The sequence below is a fragment of the Anomaloglossus baeobatrachus genome, chromosome 9 (genome assembly GCF_048569485.1).
Source record: "Anomaloglossus baeobatrachus isolate aAnoBae1 chromosome 9, aAnoBae1.hap1, whole genome shotgun sequence".
Taxonomy (NCBI): Eukaryota; Metazoa; Chordata; class Amphibia; order Anura; family Aromobatidae; genus Anomaloglossus; species Anomaloglossus baeobatrachus.
The window spans coordinates 33,951,194-33,973,800 of record NC_134361.1 but is presented as its reverse complement, the minus strand read 5'-3'; the positions used below and the strand labels follow the sequence as shown (position 1 = coordinate 33,973,800).

Below are 22,607 nucleotides of genomic sequence, written 5' to 3'. Positions count from 1 at the left end.
GCGGAGGAAGCAGGGCACCCAGGCTTCACGAGTGGGCGGAGGAAGCAGGGCACCCAGGCTTCACGAGTGGGCGGAGGAAGCAGGGCACCCAGGCTTCACGAGTGGGAGGGGGAAGCAGGACTCACTGGCTTCACAAGTGGGAGGGGGAAGCAGGACTCACAGGCTTCACAAGTGGGTGGAGGAAGCAGGACTCACAGGCTTCACATGAGTGGGTGGAGGAAGCAGGACTCACAGGCTTCATGAGTGGGTGGAGGAAGCAGGACTCACAGGCTCTCTATACGAGTGGGCGGGGGATGCAGAGATTGTAGGTTCTCTCTAAGAGTGGTCATTTACTACATGAGCATACTGGAATCAAACACTTGGAAGCCCATTGCATTTCTAAAAACAAAATGAAGAAACCTTGCAAATAGTCTTTATGAGGGCTCTTCTCCACTTACGATTTCTATGTGCGAGTGCAATCTGATAGAGAGAAAAAAAAAATATCGGATCTCACTTGCACCAGTGTTAATCAATGAGGCCGTATCCTCTTGCTAAATTTTTACCGGCACGACTCGTGCTCTCGGTGAAATTGCAGCATGCTGTGATTTCACCGAGTCTCAGCTCTCTCACCCCCATACAATCCTATGGGAGCGAGAAAAAAAAAAAAAAAAAAAAAAAAAAAATCAGAATCAGGGTGGCATGCGCATGTCACACGGATACTTGACACTTGCATACCGCGTCAGACTGGCTACCGGAGGAATCTCCAGTAATACCAGGCCTGGCCGCGGTTACATGCACTGAACTCCGGAGCCGTCACCTGAGCTCCAGAGTGCAGCCTGAACAGCGAGCGCCGAGTGATTGATTCCCCGGCGATTGCTGTTCAGTTCAGCACAGCTGCAGACAGACCGGGCTGATTTCTGGAGCTCAGGTGACAGATCAGGGGTTCAGTGCAGGTAAACGCGGCCAGGCCTGGTATTACTGGAGATTCCTCTGGTAGCCAGTCCACCGCTACTTGCATAAACACTCACACAGCACCAGCATGACGCTCGCATGTCATACGGATGCAATGTGAGAAAAAAAAACAACAAAAACACCGTACGCAAACCACACGCAGATCATACACAGGACACTTGACTACATTTGTAGCAGAGTGTCGCTGTGAATTTTTAAACGCAAATGGAGACGAGCCCTAAATCATGTACCGTCTTCAGCTTTAATGCAGACCTAGGTGTCTCCAAGATAACAGACTCCAAACAATCTGTGTGGCCTGATCCTGCAGTCAGACTAGTATCCTGGAAATCTGGAGGCAAATTGTTCTGCATAGGAGCTGTATACACAAAACGGGACAACATTTTTAAAATTAACAATATTTGGAAACCTACTTTATTTTCTATTTTAGATGCATTAGAGCAATACAAACAGTTTTGCAGAACTTCACATTCGCTTTAAGTGCACTTTATTATGTATAGATTTTAAAACTTTTGCATTTACTGTGTAGATTCACTTATTGTTCTATATTGGATAAATGTATAAACAGTTATCCTCTAAATCGCCTATTATTAATGAGAATGTCCCCAATGACATTACTGCAGGTCCTTCTCTTTGCTTATGGTAACTGCCGTTCTGTGCCCGACACCTCGGGTTACACCATATCCTAGGGTCAGTTGTCAGGTGCATCAATCTCCTAGCACGTAGAGGACATCTAAAGCTTAGAAAATGTGACGTCTTTTGGGGTCTTCTTCTGCAGGGCGGCCTGAGCAGACGTCATGATGTCCTGGGTTTGCAGCATGCTCATGTTCCAGGTGGCCTGAGACACAGACAGAACATGGTTACCTTACAGCGATTACCAAGGGACGGCAGAGACAAGACGGCCACTCACCATGTAATTCAGACTCTCCTCCACCGAGTGATCTCGCGCATACAGCAAGTTCACTTTAGTTCCTTGGACGGCAACGGGGCTCTTACTGGCAATTTCAGTGGCAAGGTCAAAAGCGGCACTAAGGAGGGAGGCCTTATCTGGAAATACTCGGCTGAAAAAGAGCGGGAAGAAAAAGAGGGTATATGAGAGTAGAAAAATATGGCTGCTCTTCCATGAAACAGTGTCACTCTTTTTTTTCAAAGGCTATGGTAAGAGAAAAAAAAAAAAAAAAAAAGTGTAATCAACCTCAAGTTCCCAAAATACTGACACCGGTTACAGGAAGTGTGGGGTGTGCCTCTGTCCATGAACAGGAAGTGGGGGCGGGAGTCTACAGGAAGCATGGGGCGTACCACTGTCCTGCAACAGGAAGTCTGTCCCTCCACAAGAAGTGTGGGGTGTGCCTCTGTCCATGAACAGGAAGTGGGGGCGGGAGTCTACAGGAAGCATGGGGCGTGCCACTGTCCTGCAACAGGAAGTATGTCCCTCCACAGGAAGTGTGGAGAATGCCTCTGTCCATGGACAGGAAGTGGGGCGTGCCACTGTCCCGCTACAGGAAGTGGGGGGGCAGGCCTTTGTTCCTTTACAGGAAGTGTAGAGCGGCTTCTGTCTGTCCACAGGAAGTGTGGGGCGTGCATCTGTCCACCCACAGAGAGCGGGGACAGGGCTTTGCCTTAGGCCTCTTTCACACATCAGTTTTTTCGCATCAGACACAATCCGGTTTGTGCCAACTGATGAGACGGATCCGGCAACAAAACAAAAAAAAAAAGCAGGGCACCCAAGCTCTCTGAGTGGGTGGAGGAAGCAGGACTCACAGGCTCTTTCAGAAAGAGAGAGCGTGAAAAAGAGCAAGAGAAAGAAAGAGAAAGATCTTTTTTGTGACCAGAAGTGAATTTACACAACACCTGGGCATGCCCAGAAACAAAAAACAGATCTGTCGCTGGATCCCATCATTTAACGGATCCGACGCCCATACGCTTACATTAGTAGGAAAAAAAAAAAAAAAAAAAAAAAAAAGGACGGCGCCGAATCCGTCGCCTTCTGTTTTTTCGCCGGTCCCAAAAAACGTTCCTTTGGACGTTGCCTTCGGCGACCGCACAGACAATTTTTGCCGGATCCGGCGCACACCGGATGACACGCGAGGCCGTGCAGCACAATCCGGCACTTATACAAGTCTATGACGAAAAAAGCGGATCCGGCGGCATCGCACGCCGGATCCGTTTTATCCGCAATTTGCCAGATTGTATCTGATAGCAAAAAACTGGTGTGGAAGAGGCCTTACTGCTGCTGTTTTCCCACCCATAAAACTGCATACAACACAACAACAGAGAGGGATGTTTTGAGTTCAGGGCCAGCAAGCTATTGTAGAATGGCATGCTGGGAAATTAGAGAAAGGATGTTCCAGCTGCAATAGTGCTGGCAGAATGCTGTAATAGGAACTGTCCAGTGATAAAGAGTAGCTGGCAGATCAATAAATCCAACTGAAATAATAATTTATGAGATTTATTACTACAAAAAACAGACATTCAAAAGGCTTAAATATCCAAGTATGGATAGTATCAATGTACATGGGAGTGAGCCATGGTAAGTGCACAGCCCGATTCTCACCCTGAAAAATCAATACCTACGCCAAAGAACAAGTATTACTGCAATAAATATCCAATGATAAACCATACGCACTATAGATGAGCGCTATCTATACCTCCCTGATAAGCAGCATCAAACATGCCATAAATACAAAAAGTGCTGACCAGCAATCACGGAGGGCAATAATAGCGATATCACCGGTATATGAAGTAGTGTATAGTATATACAGATATACAGACATGAAAGACTGATAGTAAAGTGATAAAATATTAAAACAGGGAGGGCAAATGCCCATTACCATGATGTTAATACTTCACCACTTTACTATATTGTCTATTGATTCTCTACATAATTGGATATTTTAAGCGTTTAATTATTTTTGTCTTTTTTTGTAATATACAGTGGGTACGAAAAGTATTCACACCCCTTTACATTTTTCACTCTTTTTTTTTAATTTTACCAAATGGCTGCCATGAAACAAAGTTTGTTTTCCTCAGTAATCTACACTCCGCACCCCATTCCCCATCTTGACAGAAAAAAACCCAGAAATGTAGAAATTTTTGCATATTTATTAAATAAGAAAAACTGAAATATCAAATGGTCATAAGTATTCAGCCCCTTGCTCAGCATTGAGTAGAATCTTCATTTGAGCTAGTACAGCCATGAGTCTTCCTGGGATCCTGGATTTGGGGATCCTCTGCCATTCATCCTTGCAGATCCTCTCCAGTGCCGTCAGGTCGGATGGTGAACGTTGGTGGACGCCATTTTCAGGTCTCTCCAGAGAAGCTCATTTGGGTTTAGGTCAGGGCTCTGGCTGGGCCGGTCAAGAATGGTCACAGAGTTGTTCTGAAGCCACTCCTTTGTTATTTTAGCTGTGTACTTAGGGTCATTGTCTTGTTGGAAGTTGAACCTTCGACCAAGTCTGAGGTCCAGAGCACTCTGGAAGAGGTTTTCTTCCAGGATCTCTGTACTTGGCCGCATTCATCTTTCCTTCATTTACAACCAGTCGTCCTGTCCCTGCACCTGAAAAACACCCCCATAGCATGATGCAGCCACCACCATGTGTCACTGTGGGGATTGTATTGGGCAGGTGATGAGCAGTGCCTGATTTTCTCCACACATACCGCTTAGAATTATCACCAAAAAGTTCTTTGTCTCATCAGACCAGAGAATCTTATTTTTTATAGTCTGGGAGTTCATGTGTTTTTTTGCAAACTATGTGGGTTTTCATATGTCTTGCACTGAGGAGAGGCTTCCGTGGGCCATTCTGCTATAAAGGCCCGACTGGTGAAGAGCTGCAGTGATAGTTGACTTTGTGGAACTTTCTCCCATCTCCCTACTGCATCTCTGGAGCTCAGCCACAGTGATCTTGGGGTTCTTCTTTACCTCTCTCATCAAGACTTCCATTTAAGGATTATGGAGGCCACTTTGCTCTTAGGAACCTTGAGTACTGCAAAAATTCTTTTGCAACCTTGGCCAGATCTGTGCTTTGCCACAATTCTGTCTGAGCTCGTTGGGCAGTTCCTTTGACCTCATTATTCTCATTTGGTCTGACATGCTATGACATCTGCCTGGAGCCACAAACGCAAGATCAGTGAAACAGGTGAATAGAAACAACCGCAAACAAAGCAGGAACCCGGACCCCGCAAACCTTTAACCCTTCTACAGGGATTTGGAATTACGACAGGGCCCAGTTGATCGCTGCCTGCGGTAGACTGGGGTCCTGAGAACGGCAGTAACCAGGCAAGGTCAAATCCAGAAGGTAGAACAGGGACAAAAATTGTCAGGCGGGAGAGTGGTCAGAGATCAGGCTAAGGTCAATATACATGAATACAAACAAACAGCAAGGAACCAGAGTCTACCAGGGAATTACAGGACTATATCTGGCACCTGCCAGCAGAAGGGAGAAAGCATAAGAGGGGTGTGGTGCCTTCCCATTGGCCCCAGCTGAAAATGGTAGCTGCTCCAGCCGGAAGGCACACACCACCACAGTCAACCAGTGGTACTGCAGGTCCTAGTGAAACCCAGCCTAATAGAGGAGTGGAGCCTGCGCCCACCAGAGCCACTGACTGCTCCCTCGTCCCCAGCACCGCCCACAGTGGTGGTGATTGAAGCAGACGTAGACTCCGGTGGAGACGTGACACATGCACTGTGAGCTGAGGTCTTATATAGACAGGTGTGTGCCTTGCCACAATTCTGTCTCTGAGCTCCTTGGGCAGTTCCTTTGACCTCATGATTCTCATTTGGTGTGACTTGCAGTGTGAGCTGTGAGGTCTTATATAGACAGGTGTGCGCCTTTCCAAATCAAGTCCTATCAGTTTAATTACACACAGCTGGACTCCAATGAAGGAGCAGAACCATCTCAAGGAGGATCACAAGGAAATAGACAGCATGTGACTTAAATATGGAGTGTCTGAGCAAAGGGTCTGAATACTTATGACCATGTGATATTTCAGTTTTTCTTGTTTAAGAAATTTGCAAAAATGTCTACATTTCCATTTCTTTCTGTAAAGATGGGGGATGGGGTGCAGAGTGCACATTAATGAGGAAAACAATGAACTTTTTGAATTTTCCAAATGGCTGCAATGAAACAAAGAGGGAAAAATTTAAAGGGGTCTGAATACTTTTCGTACCCACTGTATGTAATTAAATATTTTTACTTGTTTGCATTTCTTGATCATAGGGGGTGCTCTCTTTTTTTCCTTTGGTGGACTTAACTATTTAATATCTGGATGATAGGATGTATTTTTAACCCCATATACATATATAGATTAAAAAAACAAAAAACAAAAATAACTAAATAAATATGATATATATATATATATATATATATATATATATATATATCTCATTATAATTGCAAAGTTTCATTAGATAGCAGGGAACAGGAGTAAATCAGTGACTCGGTGATACCTGACTAGTCCGCTGCTCAAGGCTTCATCTGACATCATCTTCCTAGCAGTAAAGGCCAGCTCATTCACCAAGCTGTAAAGGAATAGGAAAATCTTATTATCATTCCTTTCCCCAGATATATGTAGACAAATACCATGACCCCACACAGAAAGAAGACGCTGATCAGAAATACAATCATCAACCAGAAATAAATGCAGTGGTCACTGCAGTCTCCCAAATGTTGACCACTAGACATTTGTCCCTTACAAAACTTGCTGTCCACTGCCTGTTGTCAAGTATAACCAGTCTCCAAAAGCAGATATGTTGAGACGAATTACAGGACGTGGTGGACGGGTGGTGGGAAGCGAGGTCTTTGCCTTTCTACAGGAGCAAAGGAAGTTCCAGTTCCTATAGTGCCGGTAGAATGTTGGTGAAAAGGAACATTCCAGTGAAAATGAGTGGACTGCAACTTACACAGCCAGGAAAAGGTATGTGAACAAAGAAGGGAATTTTGTTTACTTACCGTAAATTCCTTTTCTTCTAGCTCCAATTGGGAGACCCAGACAATTGGGTGTATAGCTATTGCCTCTGGAGGCCACACAAAGTATTACACTTAAAAGTGTAAGGCCCCTCCCCTTCTGGCTATACACCCCCAGTGGGATCACTGGCTCACCAGTTTTAGTGCCAAAGCAAGAAGGAGGAAAGCCAATAACTGGTTTAAAGACCAATTCAATCCGAGGAAACATCGGAGAACTGAACCATACCACATGAACAACATGTGTACCCGAAAAAACAGAAAAACCCCGAGAAAACAGGGCGGGTGCTGGGTCTCCCAATTGGAGCTAGAAGAAAAGGAATTTACGGTAAGTAAACAAAATTCCCTTCTTCTTTGTCGCTCCATTGGGAGACCCAGACAATTGGGATGTCCAAAAGCAATCCCTGGGTGGGTAAAAGAATACCTCATGATAGGGCCGTCAAACGGCCCTCTCCTACAGGTGGCCAACCGCCGCCTGAATGACTTATCTACCTAGGCTGGCGTCTGCCGAAGCGTAGGTATGCATCTGATAATGCTTGGTAAAAGTAAGTAGACTCGACCAGGTGGGTGCCTGACACACCTGCTGAGCCGTAGCCTGGTGCCGTAATGCCCAGGATGCACCCACGGCTCTGGTAGAATGGGCCTTCGGCCTTGAGAGAACCAGAAGCCCAGTAGAACTGTAGGTTTCAAGAATTGGTTCCTCGAGCCCCCGAGCAGGGGTGGATCTGGAAGCTTGCGACTGTTTACGCCGACCAGCGACAAGGACAAAGAGTGCATCCGGGTGGCGCAGGAGCGCCATGCGGGAAGTAGAACCTGAGTGCTCTCACCAGAACCAACAGATGCAAATCTTTCTGAAATTGATGGACTGGACGAGGACACAAAGAAGGTGAGGTGATATCCTGATTGATATGAAAATGGGATACCACCTTAGGGAGAAATTCCGGAACCGGACGCAGAACTACCCTGTCCTGGTGAAGGACCAGGAAGGGAGTTTGTATGAGAGCGTTGCTAGCTCGGAAACTCTCCTAAGAGACGAGACCGTTACTAGAAGGCCACTTCCCGTGAAAAACGGGAAGGGAGACATCCTTCAAAGGCTCGAAAGGCGGCATCTGGAGAGCAATTAGAACCTTGTTCAGATCTCAGGGCTCTAACGGCCGCTTGTACGGAGTGCTGAGAAGACAAACTCCCCGTAGGAACATGCGTACCTGAGGAAGTCGTCGTTTCTGAAAAAATACAGATAGCGCTGAGACTTGTCCCTAAAGGGAACTGAGCGACAACCCATTTTCCTACCTAGATTGCAGGAAGGAAGGAAACATAGACGATGCAACCGGCCAGGGAGAAACACCCTGCGCCGAGCACCGAGATAAGAACATCTTCCACGTCCTGTGGTCAATCTTGGCGGACGTTGGTATGCTAGCCTGTCTCATGGTGGCAACCACGTCCTGAGGTAATCCTGACGACAGTAGGTTCCAGGACTCAATGCCACACCATCCGGTTGAGGGCCGTAGAATTCAAATGGAAGAATGGCCCTTGAGACAGCCAGTCTGATTGGTCTGGTAGTGCCCCCGGTTAGCCTACCGTGAGGCACCACAGAACCGAGTACCACAACATCCTCGGCCAATTTGTAGCGACGAGGATGGCGCGGCCGCAGTCGGTCTTGATCTAGCGCAGTACTCTGGGCAACAATGCCAGAGGTGGCACCTAAGGTAGCTGGAACTGCGACCAATGCTGAACTAAGGCGTTTGCCGCCAGAGCTCGATGATTGTGAAACCGTGCCATGAAGCTGGCACATTGTTGTTGTGCCGTGACGCCATTAGATCGACGTCCGGCCTCTGTCAGCGGCGCCAGATCTCCTGAAACCCGTCCGGGTGAGGAGACCATACTCTTTCGGCCACACCTCAGCGACTTAGGAAGTCAGCTTCCTAGTTTCCACACTTGGGATGTGAATTGTGGATATGGTGGATGCCGTGTCTTCCACCCACATCAGAACCTGCCGGACTTCCTGGAAGGCTTGCCGGTTGCGCGTTCTTCCTTGGTGGTTGATGTATGCCACCGCTGTGGAGCTGTCCGACTGAAGTCGGATATGCTTGCTTTCCAGCCGCTGTTGGAAGGATTGTAGGGCAAGATACACTGCTCTGTGTTCAAGAACATTGATCTGAAGAGTGGACTCTTGCTGAGTCCACGTACCCTGAGCGCTGTAGTGGAGAAAAACTGCTCCCCACCCTGATAGACTCGCCTCTGTCGTAACTATCGCCCAGGACGGGGATAGGAAGGACCTTCTTTTTGACCAAGAGGTGAGAAGAAGCCACCACCGAAGAGATTCCTTGGCCGCCTGAGAAAGAACGACGACTCTGTTGAGGGACGTCGACTCCTCGTCCCATTGGCGGAGAATGTCCCATTGTAGTGGACGCAGTAAAACTGCGCGAAAGGAACTGCCTCCATTGCTACCATCTTACGTAGGAAGTGCATGAGGCGTCTCAATGTGTGCGACTGGTTCTTAAAGAAGAGCTTGCAGCCCGTAGTGAATGCTGTTTGTCTAGCGGCAGCTTCACTATCGCTGAGAGAGTAAGAAACTCTATGCCTAGATATGTTATCGATAGGGTCGGGGTCGGATCTGACTTTAAAAAGTTGATGATCCACCCAAAACTCTAGAGAGTCTCCAGCGCAACGTTCGGGCAGTGTTGGCATGTTTCCTAAGAGAGTGCCTTGACAAGTAGATCGTCTAAATACGGGACCACAGAGTGACCCTGAGAGTGCAGGACTGTGACTACTGCTGCCCTGACCTTGGCGAAGACCAGTTGGACTGTCGCTAGCCGGACGGTAGAGCTACGAACAGAGGGTGTTCGTCTCCTATAACGAAGCGTAGAAACGCTAGTGCTCTGGATCAATCGGCACGTGTGGATAAGCATCCTTGATGCCTAATGATGCTAGGAAATATCCTTGGGACCTTGAGGCGATGACATGGCGGAGGGATTCCATCCGGAACCGCCTGGTGTCCACGAGCTTGCTGAGCATTTTTAGATCCAGAACGGGACGGAACGGCCCGTTGTTATAGGTACCGCAAAGAATTTGGGGTAAAACCGTGACCTTGTTCCTGAAGAGGAACGGGGGTCATCACTCTTTCTGCCTGTAGAGTGCACCCTGTTTGCAGAAGAGCAGCGGCCCGGCCGGGAGGTGGAGAAATTCTGAAGAATCGAGTTGGAGGACGAGAAGTGAGCTCTATCCTGTACCCGTGAGACAGAATGTCTCACACTCAATGGACATTGACCTATGGCCGCTAAATATCGCCAAGGCGGGAGAGCCTGCTACCGACCGAGGCCGCAAGTCATGAGGAAGCCGCCTTGGAAGCGGGTTTTCAGACTGTCGCTTTTTTGGGCGAGACTGAGCCCGCTAAGAATCTTAGCTCCTCTGATCCTTTTGAGTCCACATTGGACGAGGAAAAATGGGACCTGCCCGAGCCTCGAAAAGGCCGAAAACCCCGACTGCCTCTTGCTCTGTTGGGGTTTGTTGTGTCCGGGCTGAGGAAAGGATGAATCCTTACCCCTGGACTGTTTGATGGTTACATCCAACGCTCACCAAACAGTCGGTCAGCAGAAAAAGGCAACTGGTTAGGCAACCTTTTTTGGAAGCAGACCAGGCTCTGCTTAAAAACACGGAGTAGCGGAGGCTACCGCCGCACGGTTCGCAGAGTCCAGGACAACCTGAATCGCGTAAGAAACAAATGCAGACATTTGAGAGGTTAAGGATGCCACCTGCGGCACAGATGTACGTGTAACCGTGTCAATCTGTGTAAGACAAGCTGAAATAGCTTGGAGTGCCCCAAGGGAGAGAATGTCGGAGCCAACGGTGCGCCGACAGCCTCATAGATGGCTTTCGACCAGAAATCCATCTGTCTGTCAGTGGTATCTTTGAGTTTGCAGTTCCATCTCCCACTGCAACTATGGATCTAGTTACAAGCCTGGAGATTGGAGGATGCCGCTCGGGACATTGGGTCCAGTCCTTGACCAAGTCAGGGGACAGGGATAACGTGTATCCTAAGCCGTTTGGAGAAGCGCATATCTGGATAAGCGTGGTGTTCCTGGACTGCCTCTCTGAAGGCAGAGTGGTCCAGAAAAATACGAGAAGCTGACTCCTCCACTGGAGGAGCTGTGAGAAATAACCCACATTCTATAGATGGACGCTATAAGATTATTTACTATGGCGTCACAATCAGGTGTATCCAGATTGAGAGCGGTCTCAGGATCAGAATCCTGAGCCGCTACTTCCGCCTCATTACACAGCGAGTCCTTCTGTTAGGACCCTGATGAAACCGAGGCCGCTCATAGCGAGCCCACTTAGGCTGTCTGGGACTGACGTCCGTGCAGAGCCGTGACTCTGGGATGCGTGTGACATTCCCGGAGCTGTTAGTTATTCACACTGAGGGGGGCCATGGATCAATGATTCAACAGTGCCCATATTGTGAGAGACATGTCCGGACTGCTAGGCTTCTAGTATCATAGCCATAGTCTCAGAGAAACTGTCAGTAAATACTGCAGACACCGTCCTCATCCCCTGGCCATTAGTGCATACAATGGGAGTCTATGTACCTGCCGGCCGTATAGCCGTACATGCTGTACCAGCTGTATAGAAAAACATGTGGTTCTGCACCTTTGTTTTACACAGAGAATATGCTGATAACTCCTCCGCATAATCCAGGAGGGTATATACAACGTGCGACCAAACAGTGCAATGTATATAGTACAAGCATATCTATAAGTGCACTTCTGCACTAGTGGGGTTAGCACCACAGGTGCTGCTTAACGCCTGTTACAGCGATTGTGTGACTATCAGAATGCCAGGGTCTTCCACACTTGTCTCTGTATCGTACAGAAACTGACACTAATGGCTGCCGGCGTCCTGTGTAGAGAAGGAAGCCGTGGGCGTGCCTGAGAAAGTGCGGGAATCCGGCTTCACAGTGCACACAGTGAGAGGGGTGGAGTATGCAAAACATACTCCAGCTCTCAGCTCTGCTCTATGCAGCGTCACGCCCCTACCCTGACTGTCAGGGCTGTGGGCGGTAACGAAGGGAGACTAGGCCCAGAAGCCGGGGACTCGAGTTAACAGCGCGGCCGCCGTAAAAGCGCGGGCCGCGCTGAAGTCCCCGGCGCACCACAAGTGCCAGCCGCGCCGCAGTTCCAGCGGCCGGCGCGACCGATTCATAGAAGTGGCCAGCGTCCCGCCCCTCTCCTGACTGGCAGGTCTGGGGGCGGGAACGAACGGAAGCAGGCCGCAAAAGCCGGGGACTCTAGTTATCAGCGCGGCCGCCGTAAAAGCGCGGGCCGCGCTGAAGTCCCCGGCGCACCACAAGTGCCAGCCGCGCCGCTGCCAGCGGCCGGCGCGACCGATTCCTGGAAGTGGCCAGCGTCCCGCCCCTCTCCTGACTGGCAGGTCTGGGGGCGGGAACGAACGGAAGCAGGCCGCAAAAGCCGGGGACTCTATTATCAGCGCGGCCGCCGTAAAAGCGCAGGCCGCGCTGAAGTCCCCGGCGCACTACAAGTGCCAGCCGCGCCGCAGTCCCAGCGGCCGGCGCGACCAATTCCCATAAGTGAGCCTGCTTCAGCAAAGCTGAATGAGGCCATGGCACAGGCGCCGCAGCGCTGATGTCCCCCGGCGCACTACAACACCCAGCATGCTGCGGTGTGAGCGCCAAATGCACGGGGACACAGAGTACCTTGAGGAAGCAGGGCCATGTCCCTGATGTACTCCGCTCCATCCAGCATCTTCTCCAGGGGCTGTAGATGGAGCACGGTCTCAGTGCCTGGAGACCGGTAAATCCCACTTCACCCAGAGCCCTGTAAAAAGGGATGGGGAAGGAATCAGCATGTGGGCTCCTGCCGCCGTACCCGCAATGGGTACCTCAACCTTACAAACACCTCCGACATACAGTGGGGTGAGAAGGGAGCATGCTGGGGACACTATATGTGTCCTCTTTTCTTCCATCCGACATAGTCAGCAGCTGCTGCTGACTAAAAAGTGGAGCTATGCGTGGATGTGTTGCCTCCTTCGCACAAAGCACAAAACTGGTGAGCCAGTGATCCCACTGGGGGTGTATAGCCAGAAGGGGAGGGGCCTTACACTTTTAAGTGTAATACTTTGTGTGGCCTCCAGAGGCAATAGCTATACACCCAATTGTCTGGGTCTCCCAATGGAGCGACAAAGAAAAGCAGGAGTATTTTCATCTCCACTTACATGTATGGATCCCACATCATGGTACTATAAGGCTGTGTGCACATGGTGCGTTTTTGACACTTTTTTGCCGAGTTTTTTCTTGCAGATTTCCACAAATCTGCAAGGATATCTTTAGGCCAAAGTCTATGAGAATCATTAAATATAGTGCACACGTTCAGGATTTTTTCCATGCAGATTTTGTTGCAGAAATAATCAGCAGCATGGTGATTCTTTGTGCTTTCCCCCACCCCCTCCCCCTTCATTTTCACAATTAAATGCAATTAAAGAAATGCATAAAATAAGCGGCAAATCGCAGAAAAAATGCTGCAGCATTTTATTTTATTTTTTTTTGTTGCCAGAACATGCAGATTTTGTTGCAGATTGTCTGCAATGTGTGCACATAGCCTAAATGGGGAATATGCGACACGTGCGGCTATCTGCATTTAATTATAAATATTGCTGAGCTTAACTTCTTAATGACTAGTCCATTTTGGAAACCGATGGAATAAAAGAAAAAAAATTATATTATTATAATTATATATATATATATATATATATATATATATATATATATATATATATATATATATATATATATATATATATATATATATATATATATATATATATATATATATTATATATAATTTCTTTTTTTATTGTTCATCACTGCATGTCCCTTTGATAACGCTATGTGACGTGGCTGCCATTTTTCTCTTTTTTACTATGGACCAATTATTATTTTTTTTGTTGGAGGGGGTACTAACACTAAAAACAGCAATTCTAGCAATGATTTTTATTTTATTATTTTTTTATTTATTTTTTTATTATAGTTTTCCCTGCATATGATAAATCGCATAAGCTATTAATAGCTTGGATAATCATTGATAAGATGACCGCAATTATCTGCGCTTTTATTTTCTATCAACACCCCCCCAACAGTTTGTAAAAGCAATTTTTTATTTACTTTTTTTCATTTAGAATGTCTTTTTATATAACTTTTTTAAGTTCCTCTATGGGACCTAAACAGGCAATGGATCCCTTCTGTAATACACAGTATTGGATTATGTAGGTAGCTCAGCAGCGCCCCCTAGTGGCAATCACAAGCATGTTATGTTTTCCGCATCACTAACCCACATACAATAAGAGGAAAAGGCTGGTTCATTACATTATTTAGCCTTTATATTATGAATGTGTCCCATCAGGCCTAAAGTGAAGCCATTGAGTAGAGGAACCATGACCATGACTGGCTGCATTGGACGATAGACGTTTTCTTACCTTCTGTTCCCAATAATATTCGGCAAACGCTGAAGGGTTCCCACATCGGCCGCCAAACCCACATCCACCTCCTGCAAGAAGAGACGGTTATATAGGAGGGGACTGGTGGTACGCCATTACTTCTAAAGAGACCCGTGCAGAGGAGAACGAGGAGGTTTGAAACCCTTCAAAGCATGAGACACAAGCACTATAAGGGGCACATTTACAGATTTTACACTGGTGCCCAAAAATGGCTAAAGTATTCCAAGAGACCCTCATATGTTATAGTGAATGAGGCCCCACCAGACAGGACCAGGACCAGGACATGTCCACCATGTCTCTCACCTTAACTTGGAAATAGGCATCTTGGGAGCAGTAACGAATGTCACAGGCAGTGACGAGATCCACACCTGATGGGAATCACAGCATTAAAGAAATGTACGACCACCCACTCACTATAGACAGGGATATCCGGGAGTGGTCTCACCTCCTCCGATACAACCATTGTGGACTGCTGCAATCACCGGCTTCGTGCACTGCAGGGGACAATACAAAGTCAGCAAAGAGCCAAGACCCAAATCATCACTATCCACAGGATTATCATCAATTCTCCTCAATATCCATAATCCATCCCCATCCATCCTCTATATTCATCTTCCATCCATAACCATCTTTCATCCCCATCTTCTATCCATATCCATCCATCTCTATATCCATCCACATACCCCTCAGCCATTCTGCTTCACCATCCATCCTCCATATTCATAAGTCAAATTCATCCTCCTTTCCTCCATATCCATCCACAGCCATCCTCTATATTAATCCTCCATCCCCATATTCTGTAAATATCCATCCATATCCCCCTCATTCATCCTTCAGCCCCATCTATGCTCCATCACCATTCATAGCCATCCTCCATCCAGATCTCTATCCATACCCTTCATCCATCCCCATATCACTCCTCCACCATATCAATCTTTCATTCATAGCCATCCACTATCCATATTCATATCCATCTTCCATATCTACTTACATCACCCTCATCCATCCTCCATCACCATCCATCCATCTTCCATATCCATCCTACAAACCCATCCATCCCCATCCCTATCCCACATCCATATCCACACACCATCATGATACATCATGTTTGTATAAAAACATAAAATTACAACTTTCCACTCTATGGATCATAAAGAAATAGGATGAGAAATGTACTGATCTCTTCAAGCTGTTGGTGAAGTCATTTGAGAAAACCATGGGTGGCAAAACAAACCCATCAAGTCCGTCCTTGACTAATCAAGTTTCATTTTTACTTTGAAGAAAAATCTCCGACGCTTGATAACATTTTGGACATTATGGGAAACCCAAACTTATAGGAGTGGGGGGGGGGGAAATACATGTGTGGGAAGAGGTGACAACAAAACTAGATGGAGGGCAACCAAAAGATGGATGAAGACAATCATAGATATTGTGAAGACATTGAGAAGTCTGGAGAAGCATAATTCATATGACCAACAAGTATGGAGCCCAACTTTCCAGCACCTAATAGATCAACTTCTCTTCCGAACAGTTGCCCTGAGGACCACAATTCACAAGAGTGCCCACATAGGAGCATGCTAACCTAACGAAAACTCATCCATTCAGTGACGTCTACCCTGCAAAAGAAACCTCTGTCAAGAGTCCACCGGATAAAGTGGTCACATTGTTCCCACGGAGTCAGTATCCAGTGTTCATAACGTCTATCGTCCAGATGGGAACACAAACCTTCTCGATAACAGAAAAAGATTCTTGATATTCAGTGATCTTCTTGCGAATGCCCCAGGCAATCCTGGCAGCGTCTTCTCCCGTCGGCTGTACAAAGTCACTGGCCAGATCCATGAGATCGATCCCTGCAGAAGAGAACATCATGGACGGTGAGTCCAAGGGCATACGTATAACAGAAGAAAACTGGGAGGGAACTTGGGGAGAATAAAGGGGCCTAGACTTGGGTTTGGTCCTGCTACGTTTGCTAGCAAGGGAAGTCACCAAACACTACTACATTAGGCACTACTCACATGTTGTTCAGCGGAATGGGATGGCACAATGCCGGATCGGAGGCGACACAAAATTGTGGTCAGGAAGCCTTAGATCGTGAAGTTATATATTGCATGAACTATGGGCTGACCCAATATTGGGCGTAACGAGGCACTGACCTGATGTGAACATTTTCCCAGAACCAGAGATGACAACTGCCCGGCAATTGGAATCTGCTCCGAGAGCCTGAAAGCAAAGGACCATCTCCCTGTGGAGGGAAATATAGGATTAAAGGAATCTCATGTTTATAGGGTCGAGGAGACATTTTCCAATATCTGCCATCCAGGGAAACAAGGACCTCACTGCGGACTGGAGAGTTATCTGCTGGCCCCTTTAAATATTTTGGGATAAGCGGTGCCAAAATGTGTCTGGACGCCCTTATCATATTTTTACTCCCGAATCTCATTCCACCATCCAGTAGGGAATGGAAGGGTAGAGGCGACCACACACCCCTGCGCCCACCGGGATACAAATCCTGGAGTTACGCCATAAGACGTCTTCCAAGTTAATGGTGGGGAGACCTGAGCACTACACAAATCAGCAATAATGATATTAGGCCTTCGTACCTCCAGAAAGCCTTATTCATTGCGTTCCTCTTCTCTGGGCGGTTTATCTCCACATGGTAGATGTGATCAGCTGGAGCGGTGACTTTCAGCGTCTCATAGCTGTAGGAGGACAGTGCCGCCTCGGCTGACATATTTCGGATACCCAGGATCGCCTTTTGAAGGTCTGAACATTAAATATACATCACATTAGTGTCACACATAACACAAGTGCTAGATTGACATCCTCACATGGGGGGGGGGGGGGGGGGAAGTGTCATTTGGCCATACCATATAACCCCAAACCCAACACCCATATTGTGCAAACCTGGCATCAATAATTATAACCCAAATGCGCTTTCTTTGCCACCATATATAGAAGCTTATCGCCCTCTCCTACAAATTGGTTGATCATTGCTTAGATATTGATGGCCGATCCTTAGGAAAGGTCATCAATATCACATCACCCGATACCGATCCGGTCTGCAGTGGGGAGCACAATACATTGAGTATATTTACACAGCGTAATGCACTGCCAAGAATGCAGCACAAAAGATCATCTCACCCTACAAACAATTTAATTTCACCCAACGAACGAGAAATTTGATTCTTCATTGGGTGATCAACAGCCTGTTTATACTGCAGTGTGCATAATCATGGACTGTAAATGGACCTTTAAGCCAAGAAATTGGCACTAAATCTATCGCAGTGGTGTACGCTGTCTGATATTCTGGCTAGTGGTGAGAGAGCACTACCATACTCGAGTGCTTAGTACTCAAAACAAGCAGGTCGGACACTCAGATGGGCCCGGCATAAGTACAGAGTATAATGGAAGTCAATGGGAAGCTTGACCATTTTTCAGGGAAGGTCTTCAAGAAAAATGCTCAAGGTCACCATTGACTTACATTATACTCGGTACTCAAGTTGAGCCCGTCCGAGCGTCCAACCTGCTCGATACAAGTACCAAGCACGGTAGTGCTCGCTCATCTCAAGTTCTGCCTCATCTTACTAGATACTTTCTCCTAGGAAGGGTTCGTATCATCATAAAAAAAAAAAAAGAGCCAGTCAAGTCAGGAATTGGTTCCATGTTGTTCACATTGCGGAGCTGCCTTCTACTGGATGGACTACTCTGGTCAATAAAACCAAACCATAGTAGTAAATGCTGACATTTTTTTCAACATGAACCATCAATAAGTCTATGTGTAGTAACACATTGGCTACGATTAGCCCTTACTTATGTCATATCTTACTTACAATCTCTAAGTGATACCCGCTAGAGTTGGTGCAAGTTCATTTGCATGACCCAGTCCATCAGAGTCCACCAGAATGAAGCCTAGACCTCGACCTCCTACCTGACGACATCTGCTGCTCCGCTTCTCATCAGCTGGCCTGGCGCAACGTCACACGTGCATTATGCTACAACAATGACGTCGCGTCAGATTGACAAATCAAATCAAGAATCGAGAGTGCAGTTAGGTAAGAGGTGGCCCTCACGGCTCCTATCCGGTGGACACAGATGACTGGTGTGGACAATGGCCCCTCTAGCGTGAATCGACTTGCATCAACTCTAGTTACCGCCAATAAAATTTTGACCAATGACTCCTAGAATAGTGGCTCTTTGGGTATTGCAAAACTACAAGTCCTAGGATGCCCGGGAACTCCACAAGCTGTGGATTAAAGAGGTTGGCCACTACTTTTAGACTGATGACTTATCCTTACGATAGGTCATCAATGTCTGATCGGCCGGCACTGCCGATCAGCTGTTACCAGTGTCGGTGGTGGTAGCAGGAGGCCGAAAATGCTCAGTTCCAGAGCTGCCTCGTCAACTGATCGCAGTGGTGGCCAAGTACTGCACATCCACCTCCCATTCAAATCAATAGGAGGTGGATGTGCAGTACCCGGGTGCAACCGCTATCAGAAGACGGGGCAGCTCCTGAACTGAGTATTTCTGGTCGCCTGCTACAGCCATCGAGACAGAGAACGGCTGTTCACAGAGGTGTTGGGTGTGGGACCCCGGCTGATCAGACATAGGATAGGCCATCAATGTTAAAGTAGTGGACAACGCCGCCTTTAAGGCTGTGGCTACCATGTTATTTTGACCACCACATGGATTAGGCTACATCCACACATCAGTTTTTTGGCATCAGACACAATCCGGCGTGTGCCTGATGCTACGGATCCGGCGCAGAATATGCAAAAACGGATGTGACGAATCCTTTTTTTTTAATGGATCGGATCCGGCGCATCCGTTTTTTTTGCTGGATCCGTTTTTTCAGTACATTAGAGCATGCTCAATTTACAAAAACGGATCCGGAGGCCGCATCTGTTTTTTGCCGCATTACGCTGGATCCGGCGTCCATATACTTCCATTGTAGATCATGCCGGATCTGGCGCGAAGCGTTTTTTTGTCAGAGACAAAACACGTTACAAGAGACGTTCCATCTGGCCGCTGCATTAGTCAATTACGACGGATCCGGCAAAAGCCGGATGCAACGCAAGGCCATCAGGCACAATCCGGCGCTAATACAAATCAAAGGGGATACAACAGATCCGTGCCGGATCAGTTTTATCCGTTTTTTTCCGGATTGTGCCTGATGGAAAAAAACTGATGTGTGAACGTAGCCTTAAAGTAGCCAAAGTGGCTGTGCAGCTCCAGTCGTACCCCTGAAGCGCCACAGATAGGAGACTTCCGTCACCAATTCTTTTATTTACAACCCTATTGAATTAACGGGGTCGTATACAGACGATGCATTTACCTCGCCAGCCGCCTCCGGATCAAGAGTCAATGTGACAAAGTATTTGGAGTAAAGTTCAGTGCATGGGGGTGGACACAAAGTCTGCAGGTCCATAGGTCCGTCTGCAGTGCCGGGACGGGGGGGTGGACACACAAATAATCACACAAACTTATAGGGTGGTATTAATTAGGATATTATTATATCAATAAAGAAGGGTCTAAAGATCAATAAGATCACACGTCTCTCCCAAGAGTCTGAGTGACTACAATGACCAAGACAGTATGGGGACTGTGTGCAGCGCTCACCTCTCCTCAGGAGTCCTCGCATCACAGCCATCCCCACTCGGAGTCACTCTGGTCTTCCTGTAGAAAACACGAGTCAGGTCAGGCTGTGGGCTCCGCCATATTGAGCTCTGCAGCTGCCCCCTCCCCCCTTTTACATGGAGGTGGGCGGGACACAAGGGCTGTGCTAAGTGTCTGCAGACACAGGAGCTCCAGGAGATGATCCACCATGGTGTATTGTGCTGCTGATACTGTATGGGGCTGCACTGAGCACAACCTGCCAGCAACATATATGAACTACAAGTCCCAGCTATATCGTCGTCAGATGTAGGAATATCCCTTTAAAAGAATTTGTATGTCCTCTATACTCTATGCCAATGTCAATTTGCTGTATATGTATATTATATAATTAATAATATTCAAATTGTCTCTCCAGTAAAGGAGACAAACTCTAGCACAGCGCCACCTATTGGAAGTAGCGATCCTAAAAGTCACAAGTGGATTTAGGACTTTTAGGATCGCTACTTCCAATAGGTGGCGCTGTGCTAGAGTTTGTCTCCTTTACTGGAGAGACAATTTGAATATTTCCCAGAGGGGCATTGCAGCTATAAGTCCCCTTACCTGGCAGCCAGACTGGCTTGCAAAGTCTCCTTAAGGAGAATAGTGTTCCCCCGTGGTCCCCACATAGCTTTTTCATAATTAATAATAGTAATTTTATTCATGTATATAGCGCTATTAATTCCACAGCACTTTACATACATTGGCAACACTGTCCCCATTGGGGCTCACAATCTAGAGTCCATATCTGTGTGTCTTTGGAGTGTTAGCTAACCACTGAGCCACCATACAGTGCTAACCACTGAGCCACTGTGCCGCCCAATATATATATATATATATATATATATATATATATATATACTAGAAGGTGGCCCGATTCTACGCATCGGGTATTCTAGAATTTACGTATTGTGTAGTTCATGTATGATTTTTGTTATATATATAGATGTTGTTGTGTGTAGTTACCAAGTGTTTGTGTAGGGCGCTGTACATGTTCTGAGTGTCGCGGGGGGTGAGAGCGGTGTTGTATGTGTGTTGCGTGTGTTGCGTTGTTTGTGGAGCGCTGTGTGTCTGTAGCGTTGTGTGTGTGTGTGTGTTGTGCGGTTTGTGTGGGTGTGGTGTGTTTTGGGGGGAGGTATGTTTTGAGCAATGTGTGTGTTGTGCAGTATGTGCGTATATTTGTGTGTGCAGCGTTGTCTGTGTGTGTGGGTGTCTGTGTAGGGCGTTGTTTGTGATTCCTAGTGTGTGTGTGTTGTGCAGTGCGCGTGTGTGTGTTGGGGGGAGGTGTGCACCTCCCATCGTGCTCCATCCCCCATGCTGCGCACCCCCCATCGTGCTGCATCCCCCATGCTGCGCACTCCCAAACGTGCTCCATCCGCCATGCTGCGCACTCCCAAACGTGGTCCATCCGCTATGCTGCGCACTCCCAAACGTGCTCCATCCGCCATACTGCGCACTCCCCATCGTGCTGCATCCCCTATGCTGCGCACTCCCAAACGTGCTCCATCCGCCATGCTGCGCACTCCCCATCGTGCTCTATCCGCCATGCTGCACACTCCCAAACGTGCTCCATCCGCCATGCTGCGCACTCCCAAACGTGCTCCATCCGCCATGCTGCGCACCCCCTATCATGCTCCATCCGCCATGCTGCGCACTCCCAAACGTGCTCCACCCGCCATGCTGCGCACTCCCAAACGTGCTCCATCCGCCATGCTGCGCACTCCCAAACGTGCTCCATCCGCCATGCTGCGCACTCCCAAACGTGGTCCATCCGCCATGCTGCGCACTCCCAAACGTGCTCCATCCGCCATGCTGCGCACTCCCAAACGTGCTCCATCCGCCATACTGCGCACTCCCCATCGTGCACCATCCGGCATGCTGCGCACTCCCAAACGTGCTCCATCCGCCATGCTGCGCACTCCCAAACGTGCTCCATCCGCCATGCTGCGCGCTCCCAAACGTGGTCCATCCGCCATGCTGCGCACTCCCAAACGTGCTCCATCCGCCATGCTGCGCACTCCGAAACGTGCTCCATCCGCCATACTGCGCACTCCCAAACGTGCTCCATCCGCCATACTGTGCACTCCCCATCGTGCTCTATCCGCCATGCTGCACACTCCCAAACGTGCTCCATCCGCCATGCTGCGCACTCCCAAACGTGCTCCATCCGCCATGCTGCGCACCCCCTATCATGCTCCATCCGCCATGCTGCGCACTCCCAAACGTGCTCCACCCGCCATGCTGCGCACTCCCAAACGTGCTCCATCCGCCATGCTGCGCACTCCCAAACGTGCTCCATCCGCCATGCTGCGCACTCCCAAACGTGGTCCATCCGCCATGCTGCGCACTCCCAAACGTGCTCCATCCGCCATGCTGCGCACTCCCAAACGTGCTCCATCCGCCATACTGCGCACTCCCCATCGTGCACCATCCGCCATGCTGCGCACTCCCAAACGTGCTCCATCCGCCATGCTGCGCACTCCCAAACGTGCTCCATCCGCCATGCTGCGCACTTCCAAACGTGCTCCATCCGCCATGCTGCGC

At 48.1% G+C, this 22,607-nt stretch overlaps 1 protein-coding gene across 2 annotated transcripts in view; it reads right to left on the bottom strand.

Annotated features, from left to right (window-relative positions):
* Positions 1–1,330: 1,330 nt before the first annotated feature.
* Positions 1,331–22,607, bottom strand: part of ECH1 (enoyl-CoA hydratase 1) — a 34,280-nt gene continuing 13,003 nt past the window's right edge. The window contains exons 2-11 of one of the 2 annotated variants that reach the window (XM_075323513.1): positions 20,031–20,087; positions 17,015–17,177; positions 16,568–16,656; positions 16,140–16,264; positions 14,860–14,908; positions 14,718–14,782; positions 14,394–14,464; positions 6,395–6,466; positions 1,859–2,009; positions 1,331–1,786 (exon numbers count right to left, since the gene is read on the bottom strand). In XM_075323513.1, the coding sequence (XP_075179628.1) occupies positions 1,682–1,786; positions 1,859–2,009; positions 6,395–6,466; positions 14,394–14,464; positions 14,718–14,782; positions 14,860–14,908; positions 16,140–16,264; positions 16,568–16,656; positions 17,015–17,177; positions 20,031–20,061 (921 nt within the window). In that variant the 5' untranslated portion in view covers positions 20,062–20,087 and the 3' untranslated portion in view covers positions 1,331–1,681. Of the gene's footprint in view, positions 1,787–1,858; positions 2,010–6,394; positions 6,467–14,393; positions 14,465–14,717; positions 14,783–14,859; positions 14,909–16,139; positions 16,265–16,567; positions 16,657–17,014; positions 17,178–20,030; positions 20,162–22,607 lie in introns of those variants that run through there. The other variant, XM_075323511.1, reaches the window with a different exon arrangement.